This window comes from Carya illinoinensis, chromosome 3, assembly GCF_018687715.1.
Source record: "Carya illinoinensis cultivar Pawnee chromosome 3, C.illinoinensisPawnee_v1, whole genome shotgun sequence".
Taxonomy (NCBI): Eukaryota; Viridiplantae; Streptophyta; class Magnoliopsida; order Fagales; family Juglandaceae; genus Carya; species Carya illinoinensis.
Window position 1 is genome coordinate 9060873 of NC_056754.1, and position 15449 is coordinate 9076321.

At 37.1% G+C, this 15449-nt stretch overlaps 1 protein-coding gene across 4 annotated transcripts; it reads left to right on the forward strand.

Annotated features, from left to right (window-relative positions):
• Window positions 1-8745: 8745 nt before the first annotated feature.
• On the forward strand, window positions 8746-14708 carry LOC122303090 (probable galacturonosyltransferase 14). Of its 4 annotated transcripts, none has more exons than XM_043114644.1 (6): window positions 8746-9376; window positions 10805-10860; window positions 10993-11151; window positions 11795-12385; window positions 12785-13087; window positions 13752-14708. In XM_043114644.1, exons 1-6 carry the CDS (start codon window positions 9166-9168, stop codon window positions 14034-14036), a joined length of 1605 nt encoding a protein of 534 aa, XP_042970578.1. In that variant the 5' UTR covers window positions 8746-9165; the 3' UTR covers window positions 14037-14708. The 4 variants fall into 4 exon arrangements, with proteins under 4 accessions (XP_042970578.1, XP_042970579.1, XP_042970580.1 ...); XM_043114645.1 differs by having other exon boundaries at window positions 10996-11151; XM_043114646.1 differs by having other exon boundaries at window positions 8746-9352.
• Window positions 14709-15449: the final 741 nt, after the last annotated feature.

Sequence of the window (15449 nt, forward strand, 5' to 3'; positions counted from 1 at the left end):
CGTATGGGAATTATTTAAGTTGAAACATGGTAATTGATAAAGATTGTAGGGATATGGGTATGCATTTGAATCATTCATGTTATCCTTAAAATTGTAGCGGTAAAGCCACTTTTATGGACTTTTATGGGTCAAAAATGGTGGCTAGTTGACAACCTACATCAAGTTTGCGTTCACATTTGCTTCCGCCATCTTCCACTTGCTTCCGCCATCTTCCACCGCCAAAGCCACCTTTATGGGTCAAAAATGGTGGCTAGTTGACAACCTACATCAAGCTTGCGTTCACATTTGCTTCCGTCATCTTCCACTTGCTTCCGCCATCTTCTACCTCCTTTAACTCTTATAAATACATGTTTTTGCTTTTAGAAACCTATCCTATTTTGAAAGAAAAATTTAGAGAAAGAGAGAGAGTTTTAGAGAGAAAAATAGTAAGGTTTCTCCTATATATTGTCTTTCCTTTTATAATAAAGAGTGAGTTTTCTCCTTTTATAAGAGAGGGTATTGTCAATTGTGCTCTCCTTATTCAAGAGAGAAATTCTTGTAATCCTTTTGCTATAAGTGAAATTCTTCTACAATTGGAGTTCCTTATTATTTTTTTTATTCTTTCTCATTTCTACTTCAATTGTAATTGTATGCCCCGTACTACAACCTCCTAACAGTGGTATCAGAGCATCAGGTTTATAGCCGGTTTTCGTGCTACAGTTAGATCCAGTTAGTGGAAAGGAGACATCTACAATAATGGCGACGAAGTACGAAATAGAGAAGTTCAATGGGAGTAATTTCTCATTGTGGAAAATGAGAATAAAAGCAATTTTGAGGGAAGATAATTGCTTGACGGCAATTGGAGATAGGCCCGATGAGATCACTGACGACGGCAAGTGGAACGAGATGGATGGCAATGCTATTGCTAATCTGCACCTAGCACTAGCTGATGGAGTATTGTCAAGTGTGGCGGAGAAAAAGACAGCAAAAGAGATATGGGATACTCTGACAAAATTGTACGAGGCCAAATCACTATACAACAAAATTTTCTTGAGAAGAAAACTCTACACCCTTCGGATGATGGAGTCAACTATGGTGACAAACCACATCAACACCCTTAACACTTTATTTTCACAGCTCACAGCAATGGGGCATAACATAGAGACGGGTGAACGTGCTGAAATTCTACTTCAAAGTCTACCTGATTCGTATGATCAACTCATCATCAACTTAACCAACAACATTGAAGTTCTAGTCTTCGATGATATTGCAGCTGCGGTTCTTGAAGAAGAAAGTCGGCGCAAAAGCAAAGAAGATAGACCAGGAGGTTCACAGCAAACCGAAGCTTTGGTAATGATGAGAGGGAGATCAACGGAACGTGGCCCCAGTGGGAGTCAAAATCAGAGTAGATCAAAATTCAGAAGTAAGAAGAATGTCAAGTGTCATCATTGTGGTAAGAAAGGGCACTACAAAAGGGAGTGTTGGCATCTCAAGAAGAACGAATAAGCCAAAGCAAAAGGCCCTGAGTTGTCAAAAACTCAGGGTTGTGTAGCAAGCACCTCAGATGATGGTGAAATTTTATACAGTGAGACAACAACAGTTACTGAAGGTAGAAGAAGATTCGCTGATGTCTGGCTTATTGACTCAGGAGCAACATGGCATATGACTCCCCGGAGAGAATGGTTCCATCAATATGAACCTATCTCAGGAGGATCTGTGTTCATGGGAGACGATCATGCCTTGGAGATTGCTGGTATTGGTACCATCAAATTGAAGATGTGTGACGGTACAGTTCGCACCATTCAGGAGGTACGACATGTGAAAGGCCTGAAGAAAAATCTATTGTCTTTAGGACAATTAGATAATAGTGGGTGTAAAACCCATATTCAAGATGAGATCATGAAAATAGTTAAAGGCGCGTTTGTAATGATGAAAGCGGAAAAGATAGCTGCAAATTTGTAAATGCTTAAAGGAGAAACACAACAAGAAGGAGAAGCATCCACTGTGTTGGCAAGTTCGGCAGAAGAATTAACAATGATGTGGCACCATAAGCTTGGCCACATGTCGGAACAAGGTTTGAAGATTCTTGCTGAACAAAAGCTTCTTCCAGGGCTCAAAAAGGTTTCATTACCCTTTTGTGAGCATTGTGTTACTAGTAAGCAGCACAGATTGAAATTCAGTAGTTCCTCTGCTAGAAGTAAAGCTATCTTAGAACTAATCCATTCTGATGTCTGGCAAGCACCAGTTTTGTCCCTAGGAGGAGCAAAATACTTTGTGTCATTTATTGACGATTACTCCAGGAGATGTTGGGTGTATCCAATAAAAAATAAAGCAGATGTATTTCCAGTTTTCAAAATATTCAAAGCGCGGGTTGAGCTTGAATCTGAAAAGAAGATCAAGTGTTTAAGGACAGACAATGGAGGAGAATATACTGGTAGTGAATTTGATAACTTCTGTCAACAAGAAGGTATCAAAAGGCAGCTCACGGTGGCATACACTCCACAACAAAATGGAGTAGCAGAGCGGATGAACAGAACCTTGTTAGAACGAACAAGAGCGATGTTGAGAACTGCGGGAATGACCAAGTCATTTTGGGCAGAAGCAGTCAAGACTGCCTGTTATGTGATCAATCGGTCACCATCAACCGCAATTGATCTGAAAACGCCGATGGAGATGTGGACTGATAAGCCAGCTGATTATTCTCACTTACATACATTTGGAAGTCCTGTTTATGTTATGTACAACGCCCAAGAAACATCAAAGCTAGATCCAAAATCTAGAAAATGCATTTTCTTAGGGTATGCTGATGGAGTCAAGGGGTATCGCCTGTGGGATCCCACTGCCCGCAAGGTGCTAATCAGTAGGGATGTTGTATTTGTAGAAGATAAGGTACAAGAAAAAGAAAATGATAGCGCTTCAAAAGAGAAACCAGAGACTACTACAGTTCAAGTTGAAGAAAGACAAGAATTAGAAGTTCCAGATTCTTCTGAAGCAATATCAGAGCACGAAGAACAAGAACAAGCTGAGTGTGCAATTCTACAAGTTCGACGGTCAACTCGGGAGAGAAGAGAACCAGCTTGGCACTCAGAGTACATCATGGAGGGAAATGTCGCATACTGTCTACTAACAGAAGATGGAGAACCGTCAAATTTCCATGAGGCTACAAATAGCCAAGAAGCTTCTCTGTGGATGGTTGCAATGCAAGAAGAAATTGAAGCTCTACATAAAAACAAAACATGGGATCTTGTACCACTACCACAAGGAAGGAAGGCCATCGGAAACAAATGGGTTTACAAGATCAAACGAAATGGCAATGATCAAGTGGAGCGGTATCGTGCTAGATTGGTGGTGAAAGGATTCGCTCAGAAAGAAGGCATAGACTTCAACGAAATATTCTCTCCTGTTGTTCGACTCTCAACGGTTCGAGCAGTCCTTGCGATGTGTGCTACATTTGACTTGTACTTAAAACAACTGGACGTGAAAATTGCATTTCTTCATGGAGAAATTGAAGAAGAGATTTACATGCTCCAACCATAAGGTTTTGAAGAAAAAGATAAAGAGAACTTGGTTTGCAGGTTGAACAAATCTCTATACGGTCTCAAACAGGCGCCGAGATGTTGGTATAAGAGATTTGATTCCTTTATCATGAGCCTTGGATACAACAGATATAGTTCAGATCCTTGTGTTTACTACAAGAGATTTGGTGATGGTAATTTCATTATTCTGTTGTTGTATGTTGACGACATGTTGGTAGCAGGCCCCAACAAAGATCGTATTACAGACTTAAAGGCATAGTTGGCTAGGGAGTTTGAAATGAAGGACTTGGGACTAGCAAACAAGATTCTAGGGATGCAAATTTACCGAGACAGAAATAATAGGAAGATATGGCTTTCTCAAAAAAATTATTTGAAGAAAATCTTGCGACGCTTCAACATGCAAGATTGTAAGCCAATTTCTACCCCTCTTCCTATTAATTTCAAGTTATCCTCAAGTATGAGTCCTAGCAATGAAGCAGAGAGGATGGAAATGTCTCGAGTACCGTATGCATCAGCAGTGGGTAGCTTAATGTTCGCTATGGTTTGTACAAGACCAGACATTGCACAATCAATGGGAGTGGTTAGTCGATACATGGCGAATCCTGGTAAAGAGTATTGGAGTGCTGTAAAGAGGATCCTGAGATATGTCAAGGGTACCTCAAATGTCGCATTATGTTATGAAGGATCAGACTTTACTGTCAGAGGCTATGTTGATTCAGATTATGCAGGTGATCTTGACAAGAGCAAGTCCACCTCAGGTTATGTGTTTACTCTTCCTGGAGGAGCTGTAAGCTGGGTTTGAAAATTGCAGTCTATCGTGGCTACTTCTACAACTGAGGCAGAATATGTCGCAGCTACACAAGCTAGCAAAGAGGCAATATGGTTGCAAATGCTACTGGAAGAGCTCGGACACGTACAAGAGAAGGTTGATTTATTTTGTGATAGTCAGAGCGCTTTGCATTTGGCAAAGAATCCAGCATTTTATTCAAGGACAAAGCACATACGAGTTCAGTATCACTTCGTTCGTGAGAAGGTGGAAGAAGGAAGTGTGGATATACAAAAAAATCCATACAAAAGACAACCTAACAGATATATTAACAAAGCCAATTAATAATGACAAGTTTATCTGGTGTCGATCCTCCTTAGGCCTAGCAGATATGTAAGCGGCATGGAGATGGAAAGTGTAGAAAAGATAGAAGGATTACAAAAGTGACTTTAAGCGGGAGATATGTAGCGGTAAAGCCACTTTTATGAACTTTTATGGGTTAAAAATGGTGGCTAGTTGATAACCTACATCAAGCTTGCGTTCACATTTGCTTCCGCCATCTTCCACTTGCTTCTGCCATCTTCCACCATCAAAGCCACCTTTATGGGTCAAAAATGGTGACTAGTTGACAACCTACATCAAGCTTGCATTCACATTTGCTTCCGCCATCTTCCACTTGCTTCCGCCATCTTCCACCTCCTTTAACTCCTATAAATACATGTTTTTGCTTTTAGAAACCTATCCCATTTTGAAAGAAAAATTTAGAGAAAGAGAGAGAGTTTTAGAGAGAAAAATAGTGAGGTTTCTCCTATATATTGTCTTTCCTTTTATAATAAAGAGTGAGTTTTCTTCTTTTATAAGAGAGGGTATTGTCAATTGTGCCCTCCTTATTCAAGAGAGAAATTCTTGTAATCCTTTTGCTATAAGTGAAATTCTTCTACAATTGGAGTTCCTTATTATTTTTTTTATTCTTTCTCATTTCTACTTCAATTGTAATTGTATGCCCCGTACCACAACCTCCTAACAAAAATATCATGCTAGAGGATCGGGTGCACTGTATTATAGATATTCTTTAAGTGGGAGCTAACTGTCCATTACCCTTTAGAATGACGATAATCTTGTGCTTGAGCTGTCTCTTGACAGGAAACACTATTAGAGTGCAAGATATGTCCCTTTGTAATGGAGATTGATATACTTATTTATTATGAAGTATATTTTGCATATTTTATATCAACTTAGGTAAATATTATGTCCATTATTTAAAATGCATTAGTCGATATACTCATTAGATCTGATTCTTTTGTTCTTTTAAAATAAACTCTTTCTTATGATTGGTGATACAATTTGGATAATATTTTTTTGTTAGAATGATTGGTTAAATTAATCACCTGAAGAGGTTGCTTATTTCTTTTTTCATTTTCTGAATTTTTGTCCACTTATGTTATCTAGTGTGGAGTATGTTTTAAACTTCTTGATTATATGTTTTTACATGCCTTCTAGCCTTCTTCAATATATATGAAAGCTTGACCCATGGATGGAACCGTACAGAGTCTCGGACATTTTGTGCTAAACCTGGAAAAACGTTTTTAGCGTTATCAATATTGCTTGTAATTGCTTGTAATTGCTTTTTGATCAGTAATATTACATGTAACTGCTGAAGATGTCTTGAATAATATTGTGAGTTTAGTACTCTGTAAATTGATTTCTTCATCAGAAAAGGAGAAAAGAACGCTTCAATCATGTGATTAGAAAATTGTGACTGGTTAAGAAGGAGAAAGTTGCTCAATCAACAGGCAGCAGAATTCATTCAAACCACGGTTTTTCCCTTTCCCTTCAACTTGTCCTGTTCAATATTTGTATTTGTTCTTTTTTCTTTTTCAAAGTTTCTAGCATCTTTTTCACCCATTTTCATATATGATTTGATCAAATATAGAGTTGGATTACCATGAAACAGAAAAATATTCCTCAAAGCCCAAAGGTGCCAGTTGCTATTTGCACTTAAAGCATCAAAACCAATTGCTGCTGCATGATCTTTAGAAGAAAACTTAGAATAGAAAATCTAAGTTTGAAATAGAAACAAATAGATCAAGACAGCGAAAGTGGGAGTTGAGTGAGTACTTGGACTACTGATTGTTATTTGACCACATAGCTTCAAGACAAAGCATCCATCCATACATAGGCACTATTTTCTAAAGAAGAAAAAATGCCCGTGTCTCCTACTTGCTCTTGCATTGTCACATCTGCCATAACTATATCCAATTAGAGTTATCAGTTATGCTTTTGGATGGCCCCCCATATTTACATGTTCAAACTACATGTGTGTGTATGAGGGTGCGAGAGAGAATAAGCTGAGGTCGACCCTCCACAGTGCTTATTTAACTACACCATATGACTATAGGTAAAGCCAACTACTGCCATGCTATGATTCTAATGTAATTTCACATTTGTCTCTTAACTGTTTAAAAAGCCACATGCCGGTGTAACATATCATAATATAAAATCCATTAATTAGAACTATACGCAATAGTGAAGTCGCAACATGCCCCCAACACCCAGAAATTTGATGTAACTATTTGGTTTACACTTTACACAACGTACCAAAAAATGGGACCCTTTTAATACAGCGGCAGCAAGAATCAAACTTCTCCCCCCATGTGGAGGTTGCATGAAGTAGCAAGCTTGCACACCAAACGACTTCAATTGCTTTTGATACTTTAGTCGTTCCTGGTCTTCTAATTCTGTCATGTTGCATGTGGAACCAACTTTTCCTGCATTGCTTACTTACTCTTATCCACGTTACTGAAAGTGCAAGGGGGAAGGTGAGCAGATCCCATGAATTGCCTCCCTCAAATGGGCCTCTCAATGCAATTGCTGGGTGGGTTCAAATCTTCCTTTTCTGCAGGAGCTTTGCTATACATAAACCTACACACCACACATCACATTTATTTTTATTTTTTTAAATTTTTTTGAGTTTATTCTTCTTAAATTAATTAAATTCTTCTACTCATTATCCATATATAAAAAATTTGGTAAAAGAAAAAAAAATGTAGTGTGTGGTGTGTATGCTTATGTTTATAATTTTTCTTTCTACATACTGTGGCACAGTAAAACAGTGGTCCCACCACAGAGTTTGTGGATTTGCTTTAGTAAGGTTGGCTAAAACATTTCTTGAGATAAAAACCCACCAACATTATAAAAACTTTCTATTTAGGATTTCTATACACTAACACGATGCTTTTCTGTCTGTATTTTTGTTTTGGTTTGTTGGGTCTTTTGACTATCAATGCATTCTTGTCGTGGTAAATTGAATTGCTCTATGATTTTGAGCAGAGCGGTCCGACTAGTTGAACCAGTGCCCCTGTTCTGCAACAAAGTTGGATTAAATTCCTGACATGGGCGGTAGATGGACAGTCCTGTAAACGACTGGATTGGTCCACTTGACAAAACGCAATGCACTGAAAACTGGTTTTAAAAGCTCTGACTGTTCAAATAACCGAGAACGTATTCTTCGTCCTAGATTTTATTATTCTATTTTTTTTTTTTAATAAAAATGATCAGATCTAAAAATAAAACTGTTGATTAGGATTGGTGGATGCATGGTCTTTCTGTTTCATTGTCTAATAAGAAATAATTGGAATGACTAATAAAACTGGAAGTTACCCATTGGAAAATGTATTCAAACTGATATGCATTAGCAATAAATCAACCAGATTGAACTTGGTTTGAAGACTCCAAGCCAAAACATTGGAAGTCCGTCCTAACATTGGAGCCAGCAGGGAAAAGAATTATAAGCTTGTCAAGTTTTGATTCCATGAATAATGATACATACAGTTATGTAATGTGTAAATATTATGTAATTATTTTGAAAAAAAATAAAGTTTATTATTAAAAAATTAATTTATTTTTATGTAAATTTCGTATTTATTTATTTTTTTAAAAATAATTATACAGTATTTACACATTCACGACTGCAACTATCATTTTTTTATTCTCCGTAATCCCATTTGAATTTGGTATACTAAAACTTGTCCTAATATAGTAAACATCTTTGACCTCAATACTTATAATATCCAGCCCAATGAGATAAAACAACATCCACATAATCCCCTCAGCTTCCCCCGTAAACATAGGAGGCATCCAAATTTAGCAGTAAAATACACAAACCTTGGTCGGTCCCCCTCATCTAACCTAACATCAGGGTCAATTGTCAAACTCCCCCACCACAAATTTTGTAGATTTTTCTCTTTCTACTCTCTTTCTCTGATCAAATAAACCCAACACGGTTTTGACTCCAAAAGTTCTGATTACGTCATTAAAATATATATTTTATTTTTTAATTTAAATTTATACAGTGTCAATTAATCAATGAGTTTATATTTTATTAATTATTGTTTATTTTTGGGTGGGAAAATGAAATTGATTAGATCTGACGGCGATCCACCAATGAAAAGGCACCTCACGTACTAAGAAAGAAATAAAGAACAAGAAGAAAAGAAAAGAAAACCCCATATTTTTCTCTCTCTTCCCCTGACTATCGCTCGCCCCCTCTCTCCGTGTGAAGACCCGTTGATCTGTGAGAGAGGAAGCTGTTCCAAACCCAGGAGCCCGATTTGGTTGATTGATTCAAATCAGTGATTGACTTCTCAAAAACCCAGTTGCTAATCTCCAATGCGGTCTCGTGGAAGACCAACAAGAAACGTAGTCTTGAGCGAAAAAACCCAGAGAAATAGATCTGAAATTGGTCAACGTCGTTGTGGGTGTGGGATAGGATCTAATGGTGATGATTTTGGGACCATTGGTGGAAGTGTGTGCAGCTAGTCGGGTCGGTATTGGTAGGAGCGTAGTAGTGGTTTCTGGTGCAGTGGTGGGGCTGCATAGACGACGATGCAGCTTCATTTCTCTCCTAGCATGAGAAGCATCACGATCTCTTGCAGCAATGGATTTATTGGATTGATGAAGATCAAGGTCGCAGCTCGCCACATCTCCTATCGGACCCTCTTCCACACTATTCTGATCCTCGCTTTCTTGTTGCCATTTGTCTTCATTCTCACTGCCGTTGTTACGCTTGAAGGTGTCAACAAGTGTTCCTCATTTGGTACTCTATTTTATCAACTTTTCATGCTTTTGCATTCCCAATTTTTGGTCCAATTATTTTACATATTGGTTTGTTCAGGATTTTATGTCATAGATCTTGATATGGACTCTGTTGTTTTAATATGCCCATGTTGTGATTATATGTGATATTTATTTTAGTAGCCTGTAGCTCAATATGATCGTCTTGTTCATTAATTGATTGGGTTGAATTGGATTTTGGTGCAGTGCCGTGTTTTGGCATGTCAAATAGGGAAGATATATTAAACGGCGATGATTAGATGTGATATTGAGTTTAGTAGCTGAATATGATATCCTTGTAATTTTTTTTTTTTTTTGATAGGTAAGATCTTCGTGTAAATTAATCGACTGGGTTGTTGTGTAGTGGCCATGTTTTGGCATGTGAATCTGATTGGTTTTTTCAATTTTTTGAGTTGAATTGGGTTATGGTGTTATGCCCATGTGGGGAATATTTGTCATGTTTATTTGCGTGGCTCAATTATGATTGGCTTGATGAATTGATTGGACTGAATTGGTTTTGGTGTAATGCCCATGCGTAGATTGTTTGTGATGATGATTTGTTTAGCTGGATGCAATTGGTTTATTAATTGGGTTGGAAGGTGGTTTTCATTGTAATGCTTATCTGATGGATCTGTCATTTGGGTATGTCTAACTGAGCTGGATGGTTTGTTAATCAGATTGGAATAATTAAAATTGATCTGAATATTAAGTTCTGGTATGTTTTAATCGAAATTGATGTATCTCAAAATCTGACATTTCTGTCAGTTTAAGTTTGTTTATCTGTTTTATAATTTTCTCTTGTTTTGTTTAATTGAAGTTGATTATGAGGTAAGAAATCATTTGTATTTGTCCCATTTAGACATGTATCGTTTTGCAGAACATTGTTGATTATTTCATGTCACTAAATTCATAGGTTATTTGTACATTTTCAAGCATCACATCATCTTAATATCTGAATTCAATTGTTCATTATGTTTCTATGACTTATAACTTTCTTTCTTATCAATTGATAAAAGGGTCACCTGCTAGGCAACCTGCTTTGATTTCCCAGCAGTTCGCATCTAACGGTGCCTACCTTTTTATCTGTAAAAAAGCTTATCAAAGCTTATTTTCTTTCTCATATTGCTAGCGTCAACTTTATTATTTGCCGAAATGTTGACTGTAAAAATTTGGTTCTTCCATGATTCATTTTTTTCTTCTCAATGTTGCCCCTTTTTTTATCATTGCATTAAATATAACTTGAACATAAATTGCAGTGTATGAATTATTATACGGTTCAATTGTGTTTGCTTTCTCTGGCCTGCTTGTAGCATCCATGGTAGTCAGTTAAGGTTTAGGATTTATTTCCTGAAATGATGTCATACAGCTTATGGCGGATCTACGAATTCATTCTCACTCTTCTGTGCTGCAGATTGTTTGGGCAGGCGTTTGGGACCAAGGTTTCTTGGTAGGGTTGATGATTCAGGAGTAAGAACTTTTCCCTGACACTTGAATTTCATATTAATTAGTGTTGATGGAAATCTTCAATTGTTCTTTTACATCTACAATGCTTATGTTATTAACTTATGCTGGATCCTTGCTGTGGTGGTGATGGTGCAGCAGAGACTGGTTAGAGATTTTTACAAGATTCTTAATCAAGTGAATGCTGAGGAAATCCCACATGGTCTCAAGCTGCCAGCTTCATTTAGTCAACTTGTTTCTGATATGAAGAACAACCAGTATGATGCAAGGACCTTCGCTTTCATGTTAAGGGCTATGGTATGTTTCACGTGACGAATATAATTGTGTAAAGATAATATATTATTGGTAGGACATAGGGTTTTGGAAACTGAGGTCTTCCTGAATGGTTCTTTCTAATCTCACAGTTTGTTTAGCTTTTTCAATTATAAACCTTTGAAATCATTTAAGATGTATGAAGGTTATATGAAATCCTGGTCTTTTTTCTCAAGTTAGATCCTTTGGTAGTATCATTAGCACTTATCAAAAAAAAAAAAAAAAGGTAGTATCATTAACATTTTAGAAACTGTCTTGGGTGAATGTATTTTATTTGGAACAATTTGCTCTGATGGTATTCATTCTTCTTAATTAATGAGATTACAAAGAATAACAAAGGGTGGAGTGGCGCTGATGAGAAAGTTCCCATTTTACATGCCCTCATTGCAACCATCAGGTTTTGATTTTAGTGGATGTACGAAGCATTAGAAAGCATAATTTCAGCATCTGCTGTCTAAAGTGGAATTCTAAGTGCTATTCTTTCTTAATTTGACCCTTTAATCTTGCAAGTTGATTTCACAAAGCATATTAAATCTTTGTGCTACTTCCCACCCCTCCTTCCTTCCTAAATGTAAAATCTTAAGATAAGTTAACACAAGCTCAACTAACGTCATGTTCATATGCACAGATGGAGAAATCTGAATGGGAGATTAGGGAGTCTAAATTTTCGGAGCTGATGAACAAGCACTTTGCAGCTAGTTCCATTCCAAAAGGGATCCACTGTCTGTCTCTTCGTTTGACTGATGAATATTCCTCAAATGCCCATGCACGCAAACAGTTGCCTCCTCCAGAGTTACTCCCTTTGCTCTCTAACAAGTCTTATCACCACTTTATCCTGTCAACTGATAACATTTTGGCTGCTTCAGTTGTTGTTGCTTCTACTGTCCAGTCATCTCAAAAACCTGAAAAGATTGTCTTCCATGTCATTACTGACAAGAAAACTTATGCGGGTATGCACTCATGGTTTGCACTAAATCCTATCTCCCCAGCCATTGTTGAAGTGAAAGGTGTTCACCAGTTTGACTGGTTAACAAGAGAAAATGTTCCAGTACTTGAAGCTGTAGAGAACCAGAATGGAATCAGGAATTACTACCATGGCAATCATGTTGCAGGGGCCAACCTCAGTGATACTACTCCACGAACATTTGCGTCAAAATTACAAGCTAGAAGTCCTAAGTATATATCCTTACTCAACCATCTTCGCATATATATACCCGAGGTAATTGCATGTGATTTAATACTGTTTCTTTTCCCCTATTTGATTTCTGGGGACCTATAATATACGATCCTGCTAGTTCAATTAAGGTAAAAGAAACAAATTAACAGGATCAAGGTAAAAGAAACAAATGAGAAAATAATGCTGATGCATGATATCATAGGCAGTTAATGCTTTGTATGGTTGCCCCCGGGGCAGTAATGTGGGCAAAGTTTTCCCTCACCTGTAAACCTTTACTTCACATTAATGACTAACGTATCTCATTATATTGTATATTGTGTCCCGAGATTTGCAATTGTTATATTGTATTTTTTGTTCTGTATAAAATTTCCCCTTCTTTCTCCTTTTGTTTAGTTCCCTTTTAATTTCGAAATAATTATGCTTTTTATTTGTATTGAACAGCTCTTTCCAAACCTCGACAAGGTCGTCTTTTTAGATGATGATGTTGTGATTCAGCATGATTTATCTCCACTTTGGGAAATTGACCTTGAGGGAAAAGTTAATGGAGCTGTTGAAACTTGTAAAGGTGAAGATGAGTGGGTAATGTCTAAGCATTTCAGGAACTACTTCAATTTTTCCCATCCTCTCATATCAAAGAACTTGGACCCTGATGAATGTGCATGGGCTTACGGGATGAATATCTTTGATCTTAGTGCTTGGAGGAAGACAAATATAAGAGAAAAATACCATTCTTGGCTGAGAGAGGTAAACCCAAGAATTCATTTTACTTGCCAACTGTTTTTATTTTACTTGCCAACTGTTTTTATTCTTGTTTAGAAGCATCCATATACACGCACCTCATTTGTTTTATTTTTCCTCTGTTTGTGTATTTTAAGTTATGGATTATGAAGAAATTGGAAATATTGATTTTAGGAAATATAATATCATCTTTCTATCTGGCAGGGGTGTCTATGCCCCGATCCATTGATGGGACCATAACCTTGTTAATGTTTCTTTTAGCCTCTGGGTTTAGAGAAAAGATGAAGTTCTTTTCTGGATACCCTTTTAGCTGATATATGATTACTACACTTTAGTGTGCATAATTTTCAGGCAACTTAAGCTCAGCTCAATATTCTGGATTTTGCAAAATGTTGTCTGTTTGCTTTGAAGTCTCTTCAAATATAAAATTTCAAGCTTTTGATCTCTTCTACCCTTTTCTTGATGAAAAGTGCTAGTGGGTTGACAATTTATTAAGGAACTCTGAGTTTCAACATCGAACTGATTTTTCAAATTGAATTGGTTCTTTTTTTTTTTTTTTCTGGGTTTTATTTTTAATTGTATTCCATAGGTTTTGCAATTTCTTATCCAACTGTAAGTAACTTATAGACCTGCCACCATTTAACTTGGATTCTGGGTTTGTATGTGGCAGAATCTGAAGTCAAACTTGACAATGTGGAAACTCGGGACCTTACCACCTGCTTTGATTGCATTTAAAGGTCATGTTCACCCAATTGACCCATCATGGCACATGCTTGGCTTGGGCTATCAGAATAACACCAACATTGAGAGTGTAAAAAAAGCCGCAGTTATCCACTATAATGGCCAATCTAAACCATGGTTGCAGATTGGCTTTGAGCATCTCCGACCATTTTGGACCAAGTATGTCAATTACACCAATGATTTTATTAGGAACTGCCACATCTTGGAATCGTAGTTGATCAAGTAGAGGAGCTATAAACAAGAGAGATGGGCTAGGAAAAAAGATCCGAGTTATACAGATTTCATACTGAGTCTTTTGTGGTTCAAATTTCTTTCCGAGATTTATTTGAGAAGACTAGCAGAAAGTGGCCCAAAGGTCAGAGGTCCAGATTTGCTCGCATTTGCAAACAAGGACCGGCATCAATATCACGGCATGAGATTCATTCTTTCAATCTGTAACATAGCAGTCCGTCCTTTATTTTTTGGTTGAGAAAAGGATATTGTTGTTGGTCCTCTGCCAGGGGAGTCTTGCCTGCTTTCTTTGAGCATATTTTGAAATAAAGTGAAAATATACAAGGATAGAAGGTACTGATGTTAATGCCCTTCATGTTGAATGGTGAATGGACAAGGCTGGCTAGGACAGATCTTTTGTGAGGCTCCCCCAGTAGCCCAGAAATGTTTCTTTGCCTTTATTTTTTTTTTTTTCTTTTGTTGTTTTCATTTTTGCTAGTACCCATTTTTCCCCTTTCATTGCTATTATTACGGTGGATTTGAGGGGGTAGGCCATGAGATTGCTCTGTTACAGATCCCATTCAAATGAGGAACTTTTTTAGGTTATAAATCGGTATCTGTTATGTGTATGATTAACGAGAGACATTGAAATGTGCAGAAAATTCTTTTGAACTTTCTTCCATCTGTATGCTTTATTGATAGTTTCAAAATGTTGTGTGGTATATTGTGCATGTATTTTTTTGTATGTATTCATTATGTCATCCAAAGGAAACAATTGCAGAAGCTAGTCCTTGCCTTCATAGTCATTGTTTCTTTTGTGGCTTTGCCGATCAGCCATTGACCATTATAATATATACTTCAATATGGTTTAAAAATAGTATAACTCATTTACAGTTAGTATCGATAATCCATGCACCGTCTCATCCAAAGCTCTAAGGAGATGGTTTTATGTATGGAGTTTCATCAGAATGGAATTTCTGCCGTCAACTGCTGGAGAATAATATTGGGTCATTAGAATCTCATAACGAGGTTTTCAAGAAGAGATTCTTTTATATAAATGGAACTTGGTGAGTTGGTGCTAACCATTCAGAATAAACCCTAAAAAATTTGCTATATTCTGATCTTTCAAGGTGCATGGTTCCTTATATTCGAGACGTTTTGTCAACAAACCAGCACCACATAATCACATATTTTCATTGGTCTAACCCTTTGTCACTTTGCTTTTCCTTAACTATAATACACTATTTGTTGGTCAATAATTCATACTATAACACTAGTGGGATTTGGGTGATTCTTCCAAAGCCTCAAATTGCAGAATCTTAAATAGTTAACGGCTGCCAATCCAATCAGACATCAAAGTGCATAGTATGAGGGACATGAATTACTGTGAAAGCATCAGCAAGGGGATATTGATTTG